This window comes from Hippoglossus stenolepis, chromosome 15, assembly GCF_022539355.2.
Source record: "Hippoglossus stenolepis isolate QCI-W04-F060 chromosome 15, HSTE1.2, whole genome shotgun sequence".
Lineage (NCBI taxonomy): Eukaryota > Metazoa > Chordata > Actinopteri > Pleuronectiformes > Pleuronectidae > Hippoglossus > Hippoglossus stenolepis.
This window is the reverse complement of record NC_061497.1, coordinates 14,329,781-14,350,195: the sequence shown is the minus strand read 5'-3', so window position 1 is coordinate 14,350,195 and position 20,415 is coordinate 14,329,781. Positions and strand designations below refer to the sequence as shown.

The following is a 20,415-nucleotide window of genomic DNA, read 5'->3' as shown; positions in this document are numbered from 1 at the left end:
TATTCCTCGTCATTAGTGAGTCCTCCTCAAACAGTTCTGCAGTATATTATAACCAGTCTGATGCACACACCTCAATTAATGTTTTTTTGAATTGTTAAATGTAGACTGGACCTCAAATAAAAAATAATACAAAAATAAACATAAAACATTTTTAAAAAATCATTAGTTTAAAACGAATACTTCATAATGGATTGTACAGTTTTATTATAACAAATAGAAAAAACAGCACACAGACACACTACACTTTCTTATTCATCATCATTTATTATGTATAGGTTATCATTACAGAGCTTTTGTAGTATATATTTACATGTTGTTGAACTCAAAGGAATGTTTTATTGTTATGAAAGAAAACTGGGTTCTAGTCAGTGAATGTTAGACATATGATATGACAGCTGCAGATAAACAACCACCTTTGATACGTTTATGGTTTCAAACCACAGACCAAATGTTTTACTGTACGTCCCCCTTTTTTGCTGTCAGACAACTTTCGTCCATCACGATGTCTGCCTCCTCTTCCTGTTGTCGATGTGGAGGTGGGGGACGCCCAGATTACTTCCTCTGCAGCAACACAAAGAAATGATATGATCAAACATTGATTGATTGTTTAATATTTCAGAGCACATCTCCTACAATTTTTGTCTAGTTCAATTATACCTAGTTTTTTTTGCTGTTACTTTACCAGTCAGGTTAAACCAGAAGTCAGAGGTGACAAGTGACTCTATTGGTGAAATAAGGACAGACAGACAGACAGACGGACAGACAGACAGACAGACAGACAGACAGACAGACAGACAGACGGACAGACGGACAGACGGACAGACGGACAGACGGACAGACAGACGGACAGAAAGACAGAAAGACAGAAAGACAGAAAGACAGAAAGACAGAAAGACAGAAAGACATATCCACAAATTTGACGGATTTGAATTGTTGCACTCAGGAGCTGTGAAGACCAACGTTACTACACCTCATAACCACAAAAGGAAAATAAAGGCGCCCACTTACTGACAACATAAACTCATATCATCATAACAAACAGTCTGAGGTGAAAGACAGGGTCATAGCACTATAAAGAAAGGTCCAAACGTCCAACCAGCCAAACGTCCAACCAGCCAAACGTCCAACCAACCAAACGTCCAACCAGCCAAATGTCCAACCAGCCAAACGTCCAACCAACCAAACGTCCAACCAGCCAAACGTCCAACCTACCAAACGTCCAACCAGCCAAACGTCCAACCAGCCAAACGTCCAACCAACCAAACGTCCAACCAATCAACCAACAAGCTCGAACCAACCAGCCAAACGTCCAACCAGCCAAACGTCCAACCAACCAAACATCGAACCAACCAGCCAAACGTCCAACCAGCCAATTGTCCAACCAACCAAACGTCCAACCAACCAAACATCCAACCAACCAGCCAAACGTCCAACCTACCAAACAACCAACCAACCAGCCAAACGTCCAACCAGCCAAACGTCCAACCTGCCAAACGTCCAACCAGCCAAACGTCCAACCAAACAAACGTCCAACCAACCAAACATCCAACCAACCAGCCAAACGTTCAAACGTTTGGCTGCGCGCACCGGGGAAACAGCATGATTTCTTGTAAACGGTTGAGGCGCTGAATTGAAGTACCAGCAGTGCATGCGCCATTCCACGGTAAAAAATGATTTCCAGTTAAACCTGTTCTGTCTCCCAACATGCACACACACTTTATTTACGAAAGGAATAAGCCTGTCATGAATAAACTTGTAGCAGCAATAACTGGAGCTGCTGTCGTATGAAGAATTTATGAATTTTCCTCCACGCTCCGTGAAAGAAATTAGATTTTTAGGCGGCGTGTGCGCGCCGGGTGTGGACACCTTTTGCAGTGCGGACCCGGGAAAAACCGGGTGCGCAGCTTTGTGTATAAATAGTGGCTGCGCCGTTATCAACAGCTTCTGTTCACTTCTGACCAGGAAGAGTCTGCAAGAGGAAAACCCAAAGACAAGATCAAGAGAAGAAGGGAAGATTATCTGGAGAAAACGTACTCCAACCGGACAATAGCTTTTGCGCATTCCCTCTTACGGATAATACAACAACAAATACTGTAAGTGATCTTACACTAATTCAAGACTTTATTTTACACCGAATGCCTCATACTGCAATATCTTTTACTGTTCTACTGAGAACAGATATCACAGATCATGTCTTGGATAACATCATTATGTTGACTCGGGCACGTAAACGCACCCCTGCGTGCCCCGGCCATGAACCCTCCTGCATGCGCGTAAAACAGCAGGCTGCACTAAATCAAAGCAGAGGCTCTCCTTACTGTAAATCATAGTCACACACACAGGCAGACACACACACACACACACACACACACACACACACACACACACACACACACACACACACACACACACACACACACACACACACACACACACACACACACACAAACAAACACACAGCATTCCTCGTTTATCTAAAGACTTCTCCTCTCTGCTGCGTATTTTAGGCGAACATGCCTGTCTCCAGGATGAGGATGAGGCCGTGGCTGGAGAAGATGATCGAGTCCAACACCGTCTCGGGGCTGAATTGGGTTGACAAGGTAAGAGATCGATTTCCTCAAGCAGTACATGAGTCGTTCAAACGGTCCTCACTGAAAAAAAGTCTTCATGTAGTGAATATCCTCATGAGGGAAGTGATATCTGCAGGGCTCAACGTGTCTTAATTAGGGAAAGTTCTTTGCTCCATATTTGCATGTTACTCTCAGCAGCTTTGTTTTTGGTGGCAGTAAGTGTGACTTTCAACACTGACAGTTTGACACCCACTGGTACATCAAACTGATGAAAATAGGTCAGGAGTGAGACAGAGATCAAATTAAACTAAGTTTGGTGTCTTTCTCACAGATGTCCGCATAGTCTTATGTGTGCCAAGGAAATTAGAGAAAAAAGAATCACTTAAAATCTCTTCCAAACACAACAAACAATTTTTTTTTGTGTCAGACTGTTTTGTTTCCTAAAGTGGCTACGACAGATAGAAAACAGTATTCTATGAGTTACAGTAGATGCTCAGTCTAAGTGCAACCTCTTGTTTAATATTTTCTTTGTTGAACGTGTGTCCACTCTGTTACCAAAACAGTGTGTCCTTTTGTATTTTCCAGGACCAGAAAATGTTCTGCATTCCCTGGAAACATGCGGCTCTGCACGGCTGGGAGATGGACAAGGACGCCTCTCTGTTCAAAATGTGGGCCATCCACACCGGTGAGCAACATACACACTGTCTACAAATAAAGAAACAGAACATTTGACTTTGTTTTTAAAAGAATGTATGAAAGTGACTGAACAAAGTTCATCCTGCAGGGAAGTACACTAATGGCCAGAACACCGACCCAAAGACGTGGAAAGCCAACTTCCGCAACGCGATGAACTCGCTGCCTGACATTGAGGAGGTGAAAGACAAGAGCATCCACAAGGGCCAACAAGCCGTGCGCGTCTTCAAGATGCTGCCTGTCACCCCAAAGTCTGGAGGTGAGTCAACCGACAGGAAGTGAGCGAGCGATTTGTGCTCAGCATCTGCTGCACGCTGATCAGTTTGTACTACAGTTTAAGAGGTCAACCAACCAAACTGTTTTTTTCCTTCATCCACACAGATAAACATAGAAAATCAAAGGACAAAAAGCCGAGGAGGAAGGTAAATACATATTTGACTTCAAATGATGATATTATTGTAATGTGTTGGTGCAGCAGCTAAACATACAACTTGTGCAACCGTGGGAATGTCCTAAATCTGTCTGGCTTTTATGTCTCTGTCGAACCAGATGGTCAAGATAGAGGAAGACACAAACTACAGCGATACTCAGTCGCCCGTGGATGTGTCAATGATGGAAGAGTCCACCCAGGAGAACACGGTCGACAGTACGGTGCAGACAGAGCATCAAGGTGAGGAATAAAACTGGCGGGATAATGTCCTCCGGTCGAAACACTACAGTGAGCAGGGAAAGCTGGAGAACTGGAGCAGGTCGTGTATTTAACGCTGCTGTTTGTTTGCAGTTTGTGGATTGGAACTTTCGGCCCCCGACTGGGCTTTATCACTCGAGGTCGAGACAGAGACCTTTTCAAGCAACTTTTGCCAGAGTTTTCAAGTTTCACCCGACCACAGCCCCGGTAAGACATCGACCCAATAAATGGTTAAAGATTAACCCAAGTAGCCTGAAATCAGGTAAATTCAATCATCACCATACTCATGTCCTCTCCCTTCTCTCTCCCTCTCTCTCTTCGATGTGAACTTCTAGATTACAGCTATTCCCAGGACATTATTGAGGTAAGCATGGCCTTCAGCTCCAACTCTTAATAGTAATGCAGTTTTCATTGACAGGAATATCCATGTTTGTTTTACTCTGCCCATTAGGCCTGTACAATAATAATAATAATAATAATAATAATATCATTGAACCATGAGATTGATTGTTAAAAGAAGTGGTACAAAACGTAGCTGTACTCAGTTCAGTGTTGCTCTTTCAGATTTGCAAGCAACTGGGGAGAGACTCACACTTTTTGCCGAGCAGTTTAGACATCATGGGGTTCCTGAACAATGAAGTATGCAATTAGCTTGCATCCAGCCAAACATCCAACAGACGAACCAACCATCTAACCAACCAAACGTCCAACCAGCCAAACATCCAACCAACGAACCAACCATCTAACCAACCAAACGTCCAACCAGCCAAACATCCAACCAACGAACCAACCATCTAACCAACCAAACGTCCAACCAGCCAAACATCCAACCAACGAACCAACCATCTAACCAACCAAACGTCCAACCAGCCAAACATCCAACCAGCCAAACGGCCAACCAGCCAAACATCCAACCAGCACAACCCAAACGTCCAACCAGACAAACATCCAACCAACGAGCAAATAGTCCAACCAAACATCCAACCAACCAAACGTCCAACCAACCAAACATCCAACCAACCAGCCAAACGTCCAACCAGCCAAATGTCCAACCAGCCAAATGTTCAACCAGCCAAAAGTCCAACCAACCAAACATCCAACCAACCAGCCAAACGTCCAACCAGCAAACGTCCAACCAGACAAACGTCCAACCAGCCAAACGTCCAGCCAACCAAACGTCCAAACAGCCAAACGTCCAACCAACCAACCAAACATCCAACCAACCAAACGTCCAAACGTCCAACCAAACATCCAACCAACCAGCCAAACGTCCTACCAACCAAACATCCAACCAACCAGCCAAACGTTGCACCAAAGTTACACACTCATAAATATTAGGCATTAACATGCCTAATATTTTCCATCAAGATCCATCAATTATTCTCTGAGAAATCAGTGAAAATGTTGTAAAACATCTCACAATGTTAAATAAAGCTCAAACCAAAAAACCAGGATCTGATTATTGGAAGTAATAATGGGCTTCATTATAAATGGGTATCCTGAATTCTTCCACTACTTGAAAAATGTATTTCATGACTTTCAGAGTCTTTGCTTATAGTTCAGTGTGTGTTATCAGTTATCAGTTAGGGCCACAGTGTGATCACTATTTGATCAAAGTACGGGTGAAAAGTTATGATACGACAGTTGCGATGTGATGATTCGTACAATTATGCATCAGTTAGTGAATTTCAAAAAACCAGAACAACCATCTACAGGAACATCAATTGTAGGATGATGCAGAAAGTTGAAAATAGGTGTTGCCTAAAACAAAGCAACCTGTGTAAAAATGTGCAGAAGTTTTTTCAGAAATATGAAATCAGAAGATCTTTATTGCCATTATACTCAGGTACAATGAAATTGTAAGGGGCTTCTCTCTATAGTCAAAGATTAAATATCTTTATATATATATTAAATACATACACATAGTGAAGACAGTTATAGCAGCATCAAAACAGTCGTAGCACCGATTGAAAATTGTATTACCTAAATAACAATATACAGAGAATAAACACACACACACACACAAACACATGTCCAAATAATCTCCCATTTGTAGTTTTGTAAGTATGTTACTATGTAAGTCAAAGGGAATCATTGGTGCATTTGATAGGGGTTATTATATTATATATTTTGCACTATAACCCGAGCTTAACATTGTGTATGTGTCTGTGTTTATGCTAATGCAGGAATATGTCTTCGCCCAGTGTGTTTTTACTGATGTGTTTTTATTAGTTTCCTGACAGTGATGGAGTCTCACGGCACAGTGGAAAAAGATTTCCGGCTTTGGCTTCACAGATTGTCGCTTACAGTAATTTTCGTGGTGGATTTGTTGATAAGAAATCATTATCCTTTAAATCTGTCTCTGAGAAGTTGAAAATAAATGGTGGCAAACCCACAACTCACAACCGTTCTGCCCTGCCCCCTCCTCGCATGAGGTGGCTGCAAAAACACACCTGACATGTCTCTATGTGTTTGGAGGAAAAAAGGAAACAGAGAAAGGTATTTCTGGTGCTTTCCACTGGCGAGTACAAACATTTTACTAGATTAATTTAAACAACACAACACCCTGAGCTGATGTTGTTTTTTAATAGTTGTGAAATGACAGAATTGTACGTTGGTTACTTCCCCTAATACACACACACACACACACCCACACAATAACCAGCAGGGTGAGATCTCCCCGACTTGGTATTTCCCTAGGTTTTTTCTGTCCATGACACTGGCTGATATCACCCAGAATGCCACACTGCTGTTAATACTTGGATTGCACAGGGATGTCCTGAATATAAATATTCAAAATTCCAGGTTCATTTCCCAAAATGACATCACATGCTATTTTACTAAGTTATTGTGATAAACTTACAATGAGTAAGAGTAAGAGTGATATATGATTTCACACAAGCGCTGAATGCAGGTATTGTTAATGAAAGACTGCCATGCATACTGTGTGTGTGTGTGTGTGTGTGTGTGTGTGTGTGTGTGTGTGTGTGTGTGTGAGAGAGTAGTGTATTATTATCACTGCTATATTATTATTATTCATAGTAGTATTTTTAAATCCTATTTTATTGTGTGAAAGTCTGAGTCACATCCTACTTATTTATATGTTGATGGGTCACTGTCCCCTAGATATTAATTTGTATATTCATCTTATTTGAAAACATAATAATTATTGACACCAATTAAAAGTTTCTCTATAACATTTGATTATTGGTTGTGTTGTGTTGTTTTATGCTGCACTTGGTTAAGGTTATAGAACAACTGTGTTCTGGTTTAATGCAGATAATCATCATACTGACTATTTGAGAATCATTGTTTTTATTAATAATTAACCACACTTAATTCTAACCACAGACAGGACTCAGGATGCAAAACACAGTACCCAGGTGGGACGGTCCCTGCATTTGGTGGATAGTGGGTATTGAATAAAATTGAATAAAACATTTTTAATAATAATTAATTAAACATTATCTCAAGAGACTTGGTCGAGACCTTACAGTATTACAGAGAAACCCAAGAGTGGAGAAAATGAGGAAGAAAGGAGAAGTGGGAGAAAAACAATATGGTTACACAGAAAGAAAAGAGAAGTCACACTGTGTAAAATCATTTGAGTTATTTCTCCTGCTGCTCTGCTGGAGGATTGTCTGAAAAGATTACTTGGGTGTCACCATTTGAAAACGTCGATCGGATATAGTTTGGAGATACTTTTTAACAGAATCCCAGAGTCACAAACTTAGAAGAGAGAAATTAAACCTTAAAAAAGGCTTTTACGTGCATTATGGGAAGTGTAAAATCCATTGATACTGACCCTTATAGAATAAAACAAAAGGTCAAGCCGTTCCTTCTCTGTTTCATTATTGTATAGTACTTTATTTAGTAACTTGCCGACTAAAAATGCCCCCAAATCAAATGGCTAATGCAACTTTACGACTTTTACGTCTATAATAAGTTTGGTGAAGAGTGAGTATTTAACATATGACCATAAGATTTTTCCAGCTCTGGAGAAATGTCTTGTTTTTATATGGGCAGAGAAACGCACTGACACTGACACTGACTGATGATCCTGTGCAGCGGTCCTGTCCTTGACTGTGAGCTCACAGACATGAAAGAAAAACATAACTTTTAAGCATAAATGTGTCAAGTTCATTGGAGTGAAACAAAGTTGTTACATAAAAAAGCTGCACCGAGGTTTTCTTCACGATCTACGATCTGTAGCCTGAGAGGTTTTAATCAGAGTTGGGGGAATGCACTGCAGGTATCATACATCATTGCCTCTTATTGTGAAATACTGGCTGAAGAGTTTTCTGAACCGTCACTGTGAAAACGACGACTTCCAAAAGCTCGACATAGTCTACGAATAAAGCGGACAAAGAATATTTAAGGCCTTTGTAAACTTGGCAAAGTATTTCTTTAAACTAACTTCATTAAGTTTCAATTGTAAAGTTGCCCTCAATAATTAAACTGTGGTGGTAAAACACAACATTGGAAGTTTTGACCAGACTGAGGCCAAACAAGTTCAAAACAGGGTCTAAAGAGCAATTCTCCAGGGGTTTTCATGAAGACTGAGAAAAATGTGACTTCCTAAAGGTGAGTGTTTGGGTTGAATATAGTATTGAAATTCTCGTTCCCTGAACAAATCCCTGGTGAGCAGTGGCCCTTTAATTTGTAGTATTTAGAACTTAAAATGTTACGGTTCTATAATTATCACAGAGAAATGATCAGGACAAAAGATGATTAGTCGGCACAATTGATGGTCTTTTATTTATGAGCTCGAGTTGGCGTCAAAATTAAAAAAATCTAGGGTGCAGCTTGAAATTTCTAACTTTTGACAACTTCTGTTTGGGAGTACTACTGTGCGTGTGTGTGTGTGTCTGTGTGTGTGTCTGTGTGTGTGTGTGTGTGCACATGTCTCCGACTGTTAGTGTCTGTCTTTGCAAACACATCCAAGCATAGTTGTCTTAACGTAATGAAAACTGATGCCAGTTAAGTACTTTTGCAGATATTTTCACTTAATGGGAGACATTGCAGCATTCGAAATTTCTTTTACTTTTACTTCTTTTACCCACTGCTCATTAATGTGCACTGAGTTACACTGAATTTAAACACCTCAAAGCCAGAGTCCATCATTTAAACAATTCCCCTGGATGTGCTGGTCCCACGTACTTGTGTCATGAGACTTTATTCTTGGAATATTATGACTTTATTCTAAAATTCTATATTTTTTTTCCAATATGGCCTTAATATAAATTTATGAACTTGACAATCTATACAACTTTAACAATGTTACTTGGAATTGAGACTTTTTTAATTGCATTACAGAAACTCTCTCTCTACCACTGCTGTGCTGCTCTTGATCGATAACAGGCATCAACGTGAGCATCCCTCATTAGAGCAGCTCGTCTCACACGGGCTGACGACTACTCTCTCTGTGCCACATGTCTGTGCCACACACACGCACTCCTGCTCTAATTCATATTTGAAAGGAATGAGCTAAATATAAAACTAGACATTGAACCACAGGAGTTGGATTTCAGGTTTGGATGTGTATTTACTACCGGTTTTCAGTTGTAACTGCTGCCGCTGTACAAATACAGTTCATACTAACACACACAAAGTACATCGTGGCAGAAGGTCATTAGCACAACGCCACAGGATCACAAACTCTTGTCATTAGTGAGTCCTAAAATATACTGTCATATTTTTTAACCTTTTATTGTTTGTGTGCTGAGCCTTGTCTCTTGAGCTTTTTATAAACAGTCTATGGTGCAGAGTGAACTTTGTGTTCAGTCTACCTGGATTATCTGCAAAGAAGATTTTATAGTCAATGTTATTCATAAAATAAAATTTGTTTTATAACTATTCATGTGGCTTATATACACTACCGTTCAAAAGTTTGGGGTCACTTAGAAATTTCCTTATTTTTCAAAGAAAAGCACTGTTTTTTTCAATGAAAATAACATTAAATTAATCAGAAATACACTCTATACATTGTTAATGTGGTAAATGACTATTCTAGGTGGAAACGTCTGGTTTTTAATGAAATATCTACATAGGTGTATAGAGGCCCATTTCCAGCAACTATCACTCCAGTGTTCTAATGGTACATTGTGTTTGCTAATCGCCTTAGAAGACTAATGGATGATTAGAAAACCCTTGAAAACCCTTGTGCAATTATGTTAGCACAGCTGAAAACTGTTTTGCTGGTGAGAGAAGCTATAAAACTGGCCTTCCTTTGAGCTAGTTGAGTATCTGGAGCATCACATTTGTGGGTTCGATTATACTCTCAAAATGGCCAGAAAAAGAGAACTTTCATGTGAAACTCGCCAGTCTATTCTTGTTCTTAGAAATGAAGGCTATTCCATGCGAGAAATTGCGAAGAAACTGAAAATTTCCTACAACGGTGTTTGGATCACACAGAAGAACATTTGTGAGACGCAGAACAGGTGAAAAGATGCTGGAAGAGTGCCTGACGCCATCTGTCAAGCATGGTGGAGGTAATGTGATGGTCTGGGGCTGCTTTGGTGCTGGTAAAGTGGGAGATTTGTACAAGGTAAAAGGGATTTTAAATAAGGAAGGCTATCACTCCATTTTGCAACGCCATGCCATACCCTGTGGACAGCGCTTGATTGGAGCCAATTTCCTCCTACAACAGGACAATGACCCAAAGCACACCTCCAAATTATGCAAGAACTATTTAGGGAAGAAGCAGGCAGCTGGTATGCTGTCTGTAATGGAGTGGCCAGCGCAGTCACCAGATCTCAACCCCATTGAGCTGTTGTGGGAGCAGCTTGACCGTATGGTACGCAAGAAGTGCCCATCAAGCCAATCCAACTTGTGGGAGGTGCTTCAGGAAGCGTGGGGTGAAATTTCTACAGATTACCTCAACAAATTAACAGCTAGAATGCCAAAGGTCTGCAATGCTGTAATTGCTGCAAATGGAGCATTCTTTGACGAAAGCAAAGTTTGAAGAACAAAATTAATATTTCAAATAAAAATCATTATTTCTAACCTTGTCAATGTCTTGACTATATTTTCCATTCATTTTGCAACTCATTTGATAAATAAAAGTGTGAGTTTTCATGGAAAACACAAAATTGTCTGGGTGACCCCAAACTTTTGAATGGTAGTGTATAAGTTTGAATGATTTACTGAACTGGTGTTATTTTCCATATCCATTCTTTGGATGTTGGCTATTTCAGAGATTGGCACAATCCTCAAGCCCAAATTCACAACTTTTCAAAATAACATCTCTGCAAAGTAAAAGCACAATGCTTGTTTTGTTGCTGCAATGACTTATATTGAGCTGAATAACAGATAAATTGCCGAACGGAGGGTGAATCTTTCTTTTTGCCATGATAGAGAAGCTCTCTGTTTCCTCCAACATGGTGAAATTTAAAAAATAAACCTTCAAAATGATCTGGAGGCAATTTAGATCCACGGTCTGATCCAGTTGAGATGTAATTGAGGCTTAATATTGCACAGTTATACTATAATCTTTATTTCACATATATTTTGAATAAGTAGTTGTCTACGCAATATACAAATACATATATTTTAAAGGGTTAAATTAAAATTTGTACATGTGTAAAGTGTAAAATAAAAGTTTTCATATTTGCACTTATGGGGAAACTGACACAAACTGAAGGAGATATTTTTATATATTCATTTATAAATAAATAATTACACTCTGGTATTTAGTTTAATGTGAGGAATCAAGCTGAGAAGGAGATACAACATTTCCACTAATGCAGATTTAATTCAGAAATGTTAATGATTGATAGAATCTCTTGTGTTTGTGGGTGTGTCTCAGTAGCTAGTAGACATGTGATTTACTGGAAACACCAGAGCAGTCTTTAGCTGTCACATGTACAAAGGGATGGTGATTAGCAACCCTTCATTAACTTATAATTGTTCGCATTTACTTTTACCTCTGGTACTTTGGGTCCTCACTTTTACATTTTTACTGTAGGAGCATGAACTTTATAGGGATAGTTCACCCCAAAATGAAAACTCACTTATTATCTACTCACCACTGACAAATAACATCTGTGATCCACATGCAAACGAAGCTCTGAGGAGGATATCAGAGGACTTTAAGGCTAAAAACATGGTGTAAATGATGAATGTTTTTTTTTGTTTGAAGAAGTGGTCCCCCAGTTACTTCAATTGTATTGGATTTGGCTGCAACGCTTTGGCTGCAACGCTGTACCTCCAAAATGTTTTGTGGACTCAAACACCTCACCCACCCTCCATCGGCATAGTGAAGAGAAGATAATGGGTGAAATTTCATTTTCATATCTCTTTAATGTGAGTATTTTTACAGTGTGGGACAGTTATTTTTACATGGGGTAAGCGTGTGAACACTGAACACTACACCACCGCTGGCGTAAAAAACACAGAGGGAGCTGCACAGGTGCCTAATTCATGTAAACTCTCATGTATTACTGTAATCCAATACTGTTTGGCTGTGATAAACAACTCTGACACACAAAAAAAAAGCGCATTTCTATGTGTGTGGGGTTGTGGGAGGGTAAAGTAATCGGTGGGGGTGAGAGAGAGCGAGAGAGAGAGAGAGAGGAGTGGCAATAAGTCAGCTGACTTTCTGGAAACACTAAAGCCATGTTTCTGTCGGCCTTGTGAGACGAGGTTTCATGTTGGTTGCACAGCTTTGCTTGGGGGGTGGTTGGCACTGGGTTAGAATGTGGTCACTTGTGAAAAGAGGAAAGGAAGACAGGACCAAGAGGACAGTTTACTAGAGTGAGACGATTTACTGGAAAGACCTGAAACCCTGTCTGTTGCTGTGTCTCACACACACACACACACACACACACACACACACACACACACACACACACAAACACACACACACAAACACACACACACACACACACACACACACACACACACACACACACACACACACACACACACACACACACACACACAAATAGGGTGTATGCCATACAACAGAATGGCACGGTGCCTGTAAAACCGCATCAAGGTGCAAAACAAAACTCGGCGTTTGGCTTTCAACCAGGAACGAAACACATGAGATTTTACATCATGGAAATTTAATGAAAAACTGCTTCTCCAGTGACCAGCTGACACATCACTTCATTATTGATACACTTTACACACAGTGATGTATTGGAAACAACCCTTGAGGGTTTGGGTAATCTTGTAACACCCTCAAATAAAAATACACACTATTAGCACTCAGAAGAACACATCCCATCCCATAACTGCTGTCAGGTAGCAACAAAGTGTAAACTCACAGTGTTCAGTTCCCTAAATATGACAGATTTTGTTTTTAATCAAGATCCATGAATTTCTCCCTGGGAAATTGACCAACCACTTTGCTCTCACACGTGAGATGTTCAAGAGGCCAAAAACATGGTTGTTGAGGCCACTGTGCCCTTGACCTATGACCACCCAAATCCAGATGTTCTTACAGTAATGCATTCAGGAGGCAAAAAAGGGGTTTGTGAGGTCACGTGACCTTTGAACATCAAATTTTAATAAATTTTAATCAGTTCATCCGTGAGTCTGTGAGTCCAAGTAGACATTTGTACGAAATTCAAAGAAATTGCCACCAGGCTTTCCACGTTCACAAGGCAAAAAAAGCGTTTCACAGTGACTTTGACCTTTGCCCAAGTAATTCTAATCGGTTCATCCATGAGTCCAACTAAACGTTTGTACCAAATTTAGAATGGGATGGAGGGAGTTGAGGCATAACAACATCACTGGAGAACTGTGGGTAAGCTCATTGATCAGCAGAAAGTTCACTCTGCCACAGTGACGAATGAAATCCAGAGAGAGCATACAGTATTTAATTTCACTCAAACATACCATGCATGTATATACCAGTATAGGTTTAACATACGTATCTATGGCCCTGGAAATATTCAACTTCTGTAAATACTCAGGTAAAGAGCAGCAATAACAAAAAACTAAATCAGCGACATGATTTTTCTTTTCATTTTTCAAAAAATGATCTGCCCTCAGGGTTGAAAAGGTCCTCCTCTGTGCTCGCACTAGATCTATAAGGGTTTCAACATAACACCTATATATGTATGTATATATTAAATGTGTATGTCAGTGAGTGTATTTAGAGACACGTGTCACTGTATATCAAAGGGCGAACATTTAAGCAGATCGGTGGCAGAGCTAACAGCAGTGTAAAGAGCTCTCACTCTCTCAATGAGTAACAGCCAGTCTCAACAATGTGTCTTGTTACTTAACAGAGGCTTTTGGTGTCGAGAGACAGGAAACGCTTGTACGATCTCTGAAACCTCCCAGCGAGGGGTTAGAGAGAGTTTTACTGCATGCCGCCTCTCTCTCTGGATTCACTGCATTAACTCTGATCGTAAAACACAGGGCCAGGGTTGAACAATGTGTGGGAGTGCGAAGATATCAGGTGTTTATTATTGTGTCTTTAAATAAATGTATTTTTCAAAGAATATCCAACAGTGTAGCCACAACCCCTTCAAGTGACCACAAGGCAATGACTGACACATCTGTTATGTGCAAAGCTGAAACACTTTGCCAACCCACAGTGCCATGCAGCCGAGAATTAACAACAACACTGTGACAAGAAGAAGTTCATGTTGACTGAATGACAGGTACCAGGCCCACACACACGTCACAGAATACCTGGCTCATTAACTAAATATGTCTTTCTTGAGGGGGCTTAATTGGGCCTCAGCAGATGTGTGAGGTGGCTATAGCCGTGCCCGTTCCACAGTCGGTCACCTCCCTGTTTGTCCTGAAATAACCTTTCTGTGGAGACGTCTCTTTTCGACTGTGCCATCTGCTGTGGGTGTGGCCATGAGCTAAGTGGAAAGTCAACGCACACACAGGAAGAAAACAAAAGGGCTGCGAGTCCAAATATGCAGGCAGCGAAACCTGTTTCAAAAACAATTAAATTCATTCATGATAGGGAAGTGTGCATTCAGACGCTCCCATGCTTTCTTTTAGCTCATGGCAACCTCTCACACCAAAAGTGAGCATTTCTGAGGCATGGCGGCCTGTGTGTGCGTTCTCAAGCCGTTTCACGATGGGGTCCTGAGTTTCTGCGGAGTTTGCCTCAATGCAGCAGATTGAGGCAGATTCTCCCCCTCAGGAAACCCTGGAACAAAGGAATCTCTGGTGAGTTCAGGGTTGGTGCAACACACCGAGGCAGGATGTAACTTCTTCATTCCTCTGCTGAGATCATTCTTTTTTGTTTACAGCACATCAACACCAACCTTCATCAACAAAAGCTTTCCAATTGTTTGTTGGTCTCTATGGGCGTGGCACCGCTTTTTCATCCTGAGATGACTCACTGGGTACTTTCGATGTTCATTTTCATCGATACCACTCCAGACGATCTCCTGCCATGTTCTCACATCGGCTCATTCAGAAAATCCTGCTCTTACTTAGGGGGCTGGCCGGAGAAACTCCAGAGAAGGTCCGGAGCCTCTTTTGCGTTCTCACATACAGCCCTTCTAGAGAATGTCGGGAGTTCAGAGCATGTCTGGAAGCAGCTTTCTGGCCTTTCTGCAAAATTATGACATGAGAAACTCCAACATTCCTTTTCATGGCACAACAAAACCCCCCAATAAAGGCACCTTGCTTAAAAAATATCCACCACAAGAGCCTGAATCTAAAATGTCCACATGTGATTAACAGGGCTGCATTAAGAACAGAGAAAATCCGCAAACCTAAAGTTCCTGTTAAAGGATTTATTTGCCAGGGACGTTTCGAGTAAAAGGCTCTACCTCCGATGTCGCCATCTTAAATACCCACAATCCATTTTGAACAAATCACATGATGTGTCGTCAATGCAGAAAATATACATATTATAGTAGGTATCATGATAAACACACTTAGATAGTGTAGAAAATGTAAACTATAAAATTCCTGTCACATCAATAGTTGGTATTCCAGACATAGATCAACATGCAGGTGGATGGATAGAGAAAACTAGAGAGAACATATAGGACATGATGGAGGACGCAGAATCACAGGAATGTTCTAATGTTAAAGTCTTCATTTAAACTTTCTGAGGGCTGGAGTGCCCTTTGTGTCTAACCTAAAAGAGTTCATGTTGTTAAGAGCATAATTTTAATATCTCAAGTCCCACCGAGAGCCAATTATTAACTGAGTAATCTTCAGATAAGAGAAATAAAACTTAACAACCACAAATTTCGAAACAACTGCTGAGTCAAGGGCCCTCGCAGCCTCTCTGCTCTGCCAGATGCAGCCTGACCCAGAGGCCTGATTTCTGCTAAATCACATGACTAGAAAGAATAGGCTCTGCCAGTGCAGTTCCTACATGCGGCTGGTGGGGGGCGCTTCACACAGAGTGCAGGAGGAATTTCTGAGAAACTGTCAGAGAGTTGGGAAATGCAACTGAGGCTTTTATAGTCTCCACATTCCCCCTGCCTTGCTCATCTTGGCTGAGCTGCAGCTGAACTATTTTGGCTCAGCTCTGGACAGTAGTAGCTTTTTAAGGAACCCAGAGTAACTATGGAATGAACCAAACTTATAATCAGAAAAAGTCATTGTGTTTTTCTTGAGTGGACTTTTTTTTCTTTCTTCGTGGCAGTGAATGAGTTTGATTCTGACAGGTGACGAGTAGGTTTCCAGATCTAGGTTGTGTTTGTTTTACACTCCTGGTAGAACCAGATGGGTGGAGTTGGCAGAATTAGGACACCTGACACAGCGTTAGATAAGTGACCCATAACAGAAATAATAAAACAAACAAGTCTCATGAACAATATGCACTGAAATGGAAGGGAAGTTAAACTCCTTTGTCAAGTTAGAGCACATACTTCTGCCAGCTGTGCCCTTATTAAAACACATTTACTAGAAGTGGAGTTTTATTTGTAAATGGTCTGTAGTGCTTTTTTAGTCTAGATGACCACTAGAAGCATTTTACAGAATAGTTTCTGCCATTCACACACATATTAATACAGTTAATCTATGTGCAGCACTTGCTCTGTTACACACCACACTGCCCACACAGCCTTCAGGGGCAAATTCAGGTTCAGTTCCTAGGACACTTCTGCATCCGGAAACGCTGGAGATTGGGATCGAACTGCCGACTTCTCTTCTTAGAGGACGACCCGCTCTACCTGCTAGGCCACAGCCACCCAAAATTAGTTTCGGCACCACACTCATAAATATCTAAACATGCCTGATCAAGATCCATGAATCATTCTCCGAGTGATCAACGGAAACTTTGAAGAAAAAATATCAATATCAAAACTTCCCTGACACGAAATGCATCAGATGAGTCTATCTTGTAGTTTCTGCATAATCCTGCTGACTAACAGACAAACAAAATGAAAACATGGCCTCCTCAGTGGACTATACTGACATTGTCTGATAGACATTTTTCTGTCGAGGCAGGTTTGCTTTTAAAAAGTTCCCCAGTTTACTGTATTCAGGTTGTCAGTCGTCTTAAAGTTCGTCTTATCTTTGAGGGCAAACCATCATATCACCACAGTACAGAGACGTAGTCCCACAAACCCGAGAACAACCACTCTACAGGAAAATGTGCCCCTTTTTTGTGGTTTTTGATCATCAGAGTTGATAGTTATTGTTATTCATGCACACATTTTTTTTTAAAAAGTTGATAATATGGCTGACACACTAAACAGAGACAAGTTAGTGTTGTTTGTGTCGCCTCAACTCGTGACTGAGCCGAGATGCAAAGTTGTGGCTCTTTTAGGATGATTCACAGCAAACGTCAACAGGAACTTGAACTTGGCACAGATGAGCCTCTAAGTAAGTTGAGGTCTCAAACTCCACACACAGAACACACAGAACAGTGCAGACCGAGACCAACCACATTCTCATCCTGTCTTTGGGTGGCTGTGGCTCACGAGGTAGAGCGGGTTGTCCCCTAACCAGAGAGTCGGTGGGTCGATCCCCTGTTGTGTCCTTTCGCCTGAGCGGCAACTATGTGATTGATGTATGATTGAGAAAGAGCAGCACATAGATGATGTATGAATAGCGACAACTGTACTGTCAGTGGTCATGAAGACTCAAAAAATGGCTAAATATTATATTCAAAGAACAAAAAATCACATCTGTGAAATTTGTATATTGGGTTCAGTCAAAGGTAATGACTGAACTGTGCAGATGCATCGAGATAATATGAATTACTGAGTCTTCCTCTAAATTCCCCTGGTACCTATGAAGTATTTAGCAGTGTAACTCTTTGTTGTAAACGTAATCTCACTCCTAACTTGCTTCTGACAACTGAAAATGTTCTGTGCCAACTCCTCTGCTTGTCAGCTCCTCGCCATTGTTCGCGCTCTTCCTGATCATAACTGACACGTGACACATCATCGGTTCTGTTTGTGCACAACTTCACCCCGGTGATGGTGTGCGGGAGAGAATCTTGTGAGAGCTTGCTCCATCTTTTGTGCCATTCAAATATTTGTTGGCTCTACTCCTTCCTGAAATGCTGCCGTTATGTAAAGGCCGCTCCAGGACCATCAGGTTCAGCGTGGACTAAATATCACTCGCCCCAGATTAGAAGATTAATTTCCTGTTTGTCCTGTATGGCTCTTATTCAACAGCTCTGCTGGGGAGATTGCGATAACAAAAAAAAAGGGATGTGAACATCTCTCGTGTGAATTTTCACAGTTTCTTCTTCACATCCACTTACACGTGCAAATCCCTTGAAAAACACACGAATGATCATGTGAGGGTGCACGCCGAGTTTCAAGGTGAGAAAACGGAGAAGGAAAGTACCCAGTGAGTCATTTAAGTGAGGCTGCTCTACTTCCTTTTTCTCATGAGCACCAGAGACCAGAGTCAAGGTTCCTGTAGGTTACATTCTGCAGAACCTTAGCGCCACCTACTGGTTATTCACAACACAGCGTTCATTTAAATGCTAACCAATGGTGACCTCTTGAGTCCACTTGAGAGAACTGATTTTAATTCATAAAGAATTAGTGACAGGAAAAAAATAATTACATTTTACTTGAATAAAAATAAACAAAGGGACGTTTGGTGGCTACTAGATTTTTAAATGATTTAAGTGCTGCTTTGTAAACGACAGCTTTTTTATCACTGAATAATTGTAAATTACTCAATTTAAACTGAGGTCTTTCTATTTAATGCCATTTAATTATTTTACTGAACTACAAGTAGCAGCAAATATACGTTTACTGCACAATACTGATCTGACAGATTTAGCTACTTTACAGATTAGACGTTTAGACACACAACCAACAAGAGTAATTAGATACATGTAATGTAATGTCAAAGATTAAAGAGAAAAATTCAACTTGCACATTATCGCATAAAACTTGGTGATGAATTATATCATAATGTTATATTCACGCATCGTAAGTACTTTATTAATAGTAATATTTACAAACTTTTAAATTCAATAAAGGAATTAAATGCAGAATTTCAAGTTGGAATTTGGCCCTTTTAAATTACAGCATTGCTACTTTTTGCTTGAGTAAAGTTTCTGGATTCTCCAGCACACTTTACTAGTTGGGTAGTTTAAGGTTATGCAACCGAGTGTATTTTATTGGATCATTCTATTTTTTGAGCAGGAATAAATACTAGACGTAGAATCCCTGGTTTTACCCTTCATCGATGTGCTTTAAGTTTCACTTTCACTTCGTAGTAGTATGACATCTAACAGGTAACTCTGGCCACCACATACATGTGGAGCAATGACATACACAGCATTTCCCTCGGAGATGAAATGAAGTAGAAGGAACAAAACATGAAAATACATAAATAAGTTAAGTGCAAGACCCTTAAATGTAGTTAGTTACCCTCCTTAAAAAGTGTTTACTCAGTGAGGCCTCACTACTAAAAATATCGAACATATCTTTTTTCATTGACACAGCAGAGAGTGCGCTGTACTCTGCCTACGATGATTATTTATAGATTGTATAGTATAGCATAGTATAGTTTATGTATACAGGCCCATATTTACATATACAGAGAGAGCATGATTATAGTTTTTCTTTATGAGACATCATACCCCCAATCTCTATGTGAGGCTTTCGACTACAGCTACAATGTCCAGTCTACAATAACAACAAGACTCACCTCAGATGATGTTTCCATCAGAATAATCCACGTGAAAATGACAGTGTAGAGGTCGATTCTTCCATAAATGTGGTAAATACTGGAGAAACCTAACTAAGAAGCAGACGGTTTGGCCTCTATGAACCGTTCACATTGGTTTCACTTTTACTTCAGCCAGGACTTCAGGCGAAATGCAAAACTGCAGCAGTGACTCATCTGCAGTTATTCATGTTGTATATTAAATAATGTCTATGTAGGGTCAGTGCATGAAGAACAATACATCTACAGTTATTCATGTTGTATATTAAATAATGTCTATGTAGGGTCAGTGCATGAGGAATAATACATCTGCAGTTATTCATGTTGTATATTAAATAATGTCTATGTAGGGTCAGTGCATGAAGAACAATACATCTA

General features: G+C 40.4%; 1 protein-coding gene and 1 long non-coding RNA gene across 2 annotated transcripts; one reads left to right on the top strand and one right to left on the bottom strand.

Moving 5' to 3' along the window:
* Window positions 1–244: 244 nt before the first annotated feature.
* LOC118121790 lies at window positions 245–20,173 on the bottom strand. Its single transcript, XR_004698395.1, has 2 exons — window positions 20,020–20,173; window positions 245–561 (listed from the first exon to the last, which is right to left on the bottom strand). It is a non-coding gene; the product is annotated as an uncharacterized LOC118121790 (long non-coding RNA).
* LOC118121789 (interferon regulatory factor 1) lies at window positions 1,836–4,733 on the top strand. Its single transcript, XM_035177928.2, has 9 exons — window positions 1,836–2,093; window positions 2,508–2,600; window positions 3,156–3,255; window positions 3,355–3,522; window positions 3,645–3,685; window positions 3,813–3,933; window positions 4,045–4,158; window positions 4,287–4,315; window positions 4,516–4,733. The coding sequence occupies exons 2-9, from the start codon at window positions 2,514–2,516 to the stop codon at window positions 4,600–4,602; spliced, it is 747 nt and encodes a 248-aa protein (XP_035033819.2). The 5' UTR covers window positions 1,836–2,093; window positions 2,508–2,513; the 3' UTR covers window positions 4,603–4,733.
* Window positions 20,174–20,415: the final 242 nt, after the last annotated feature.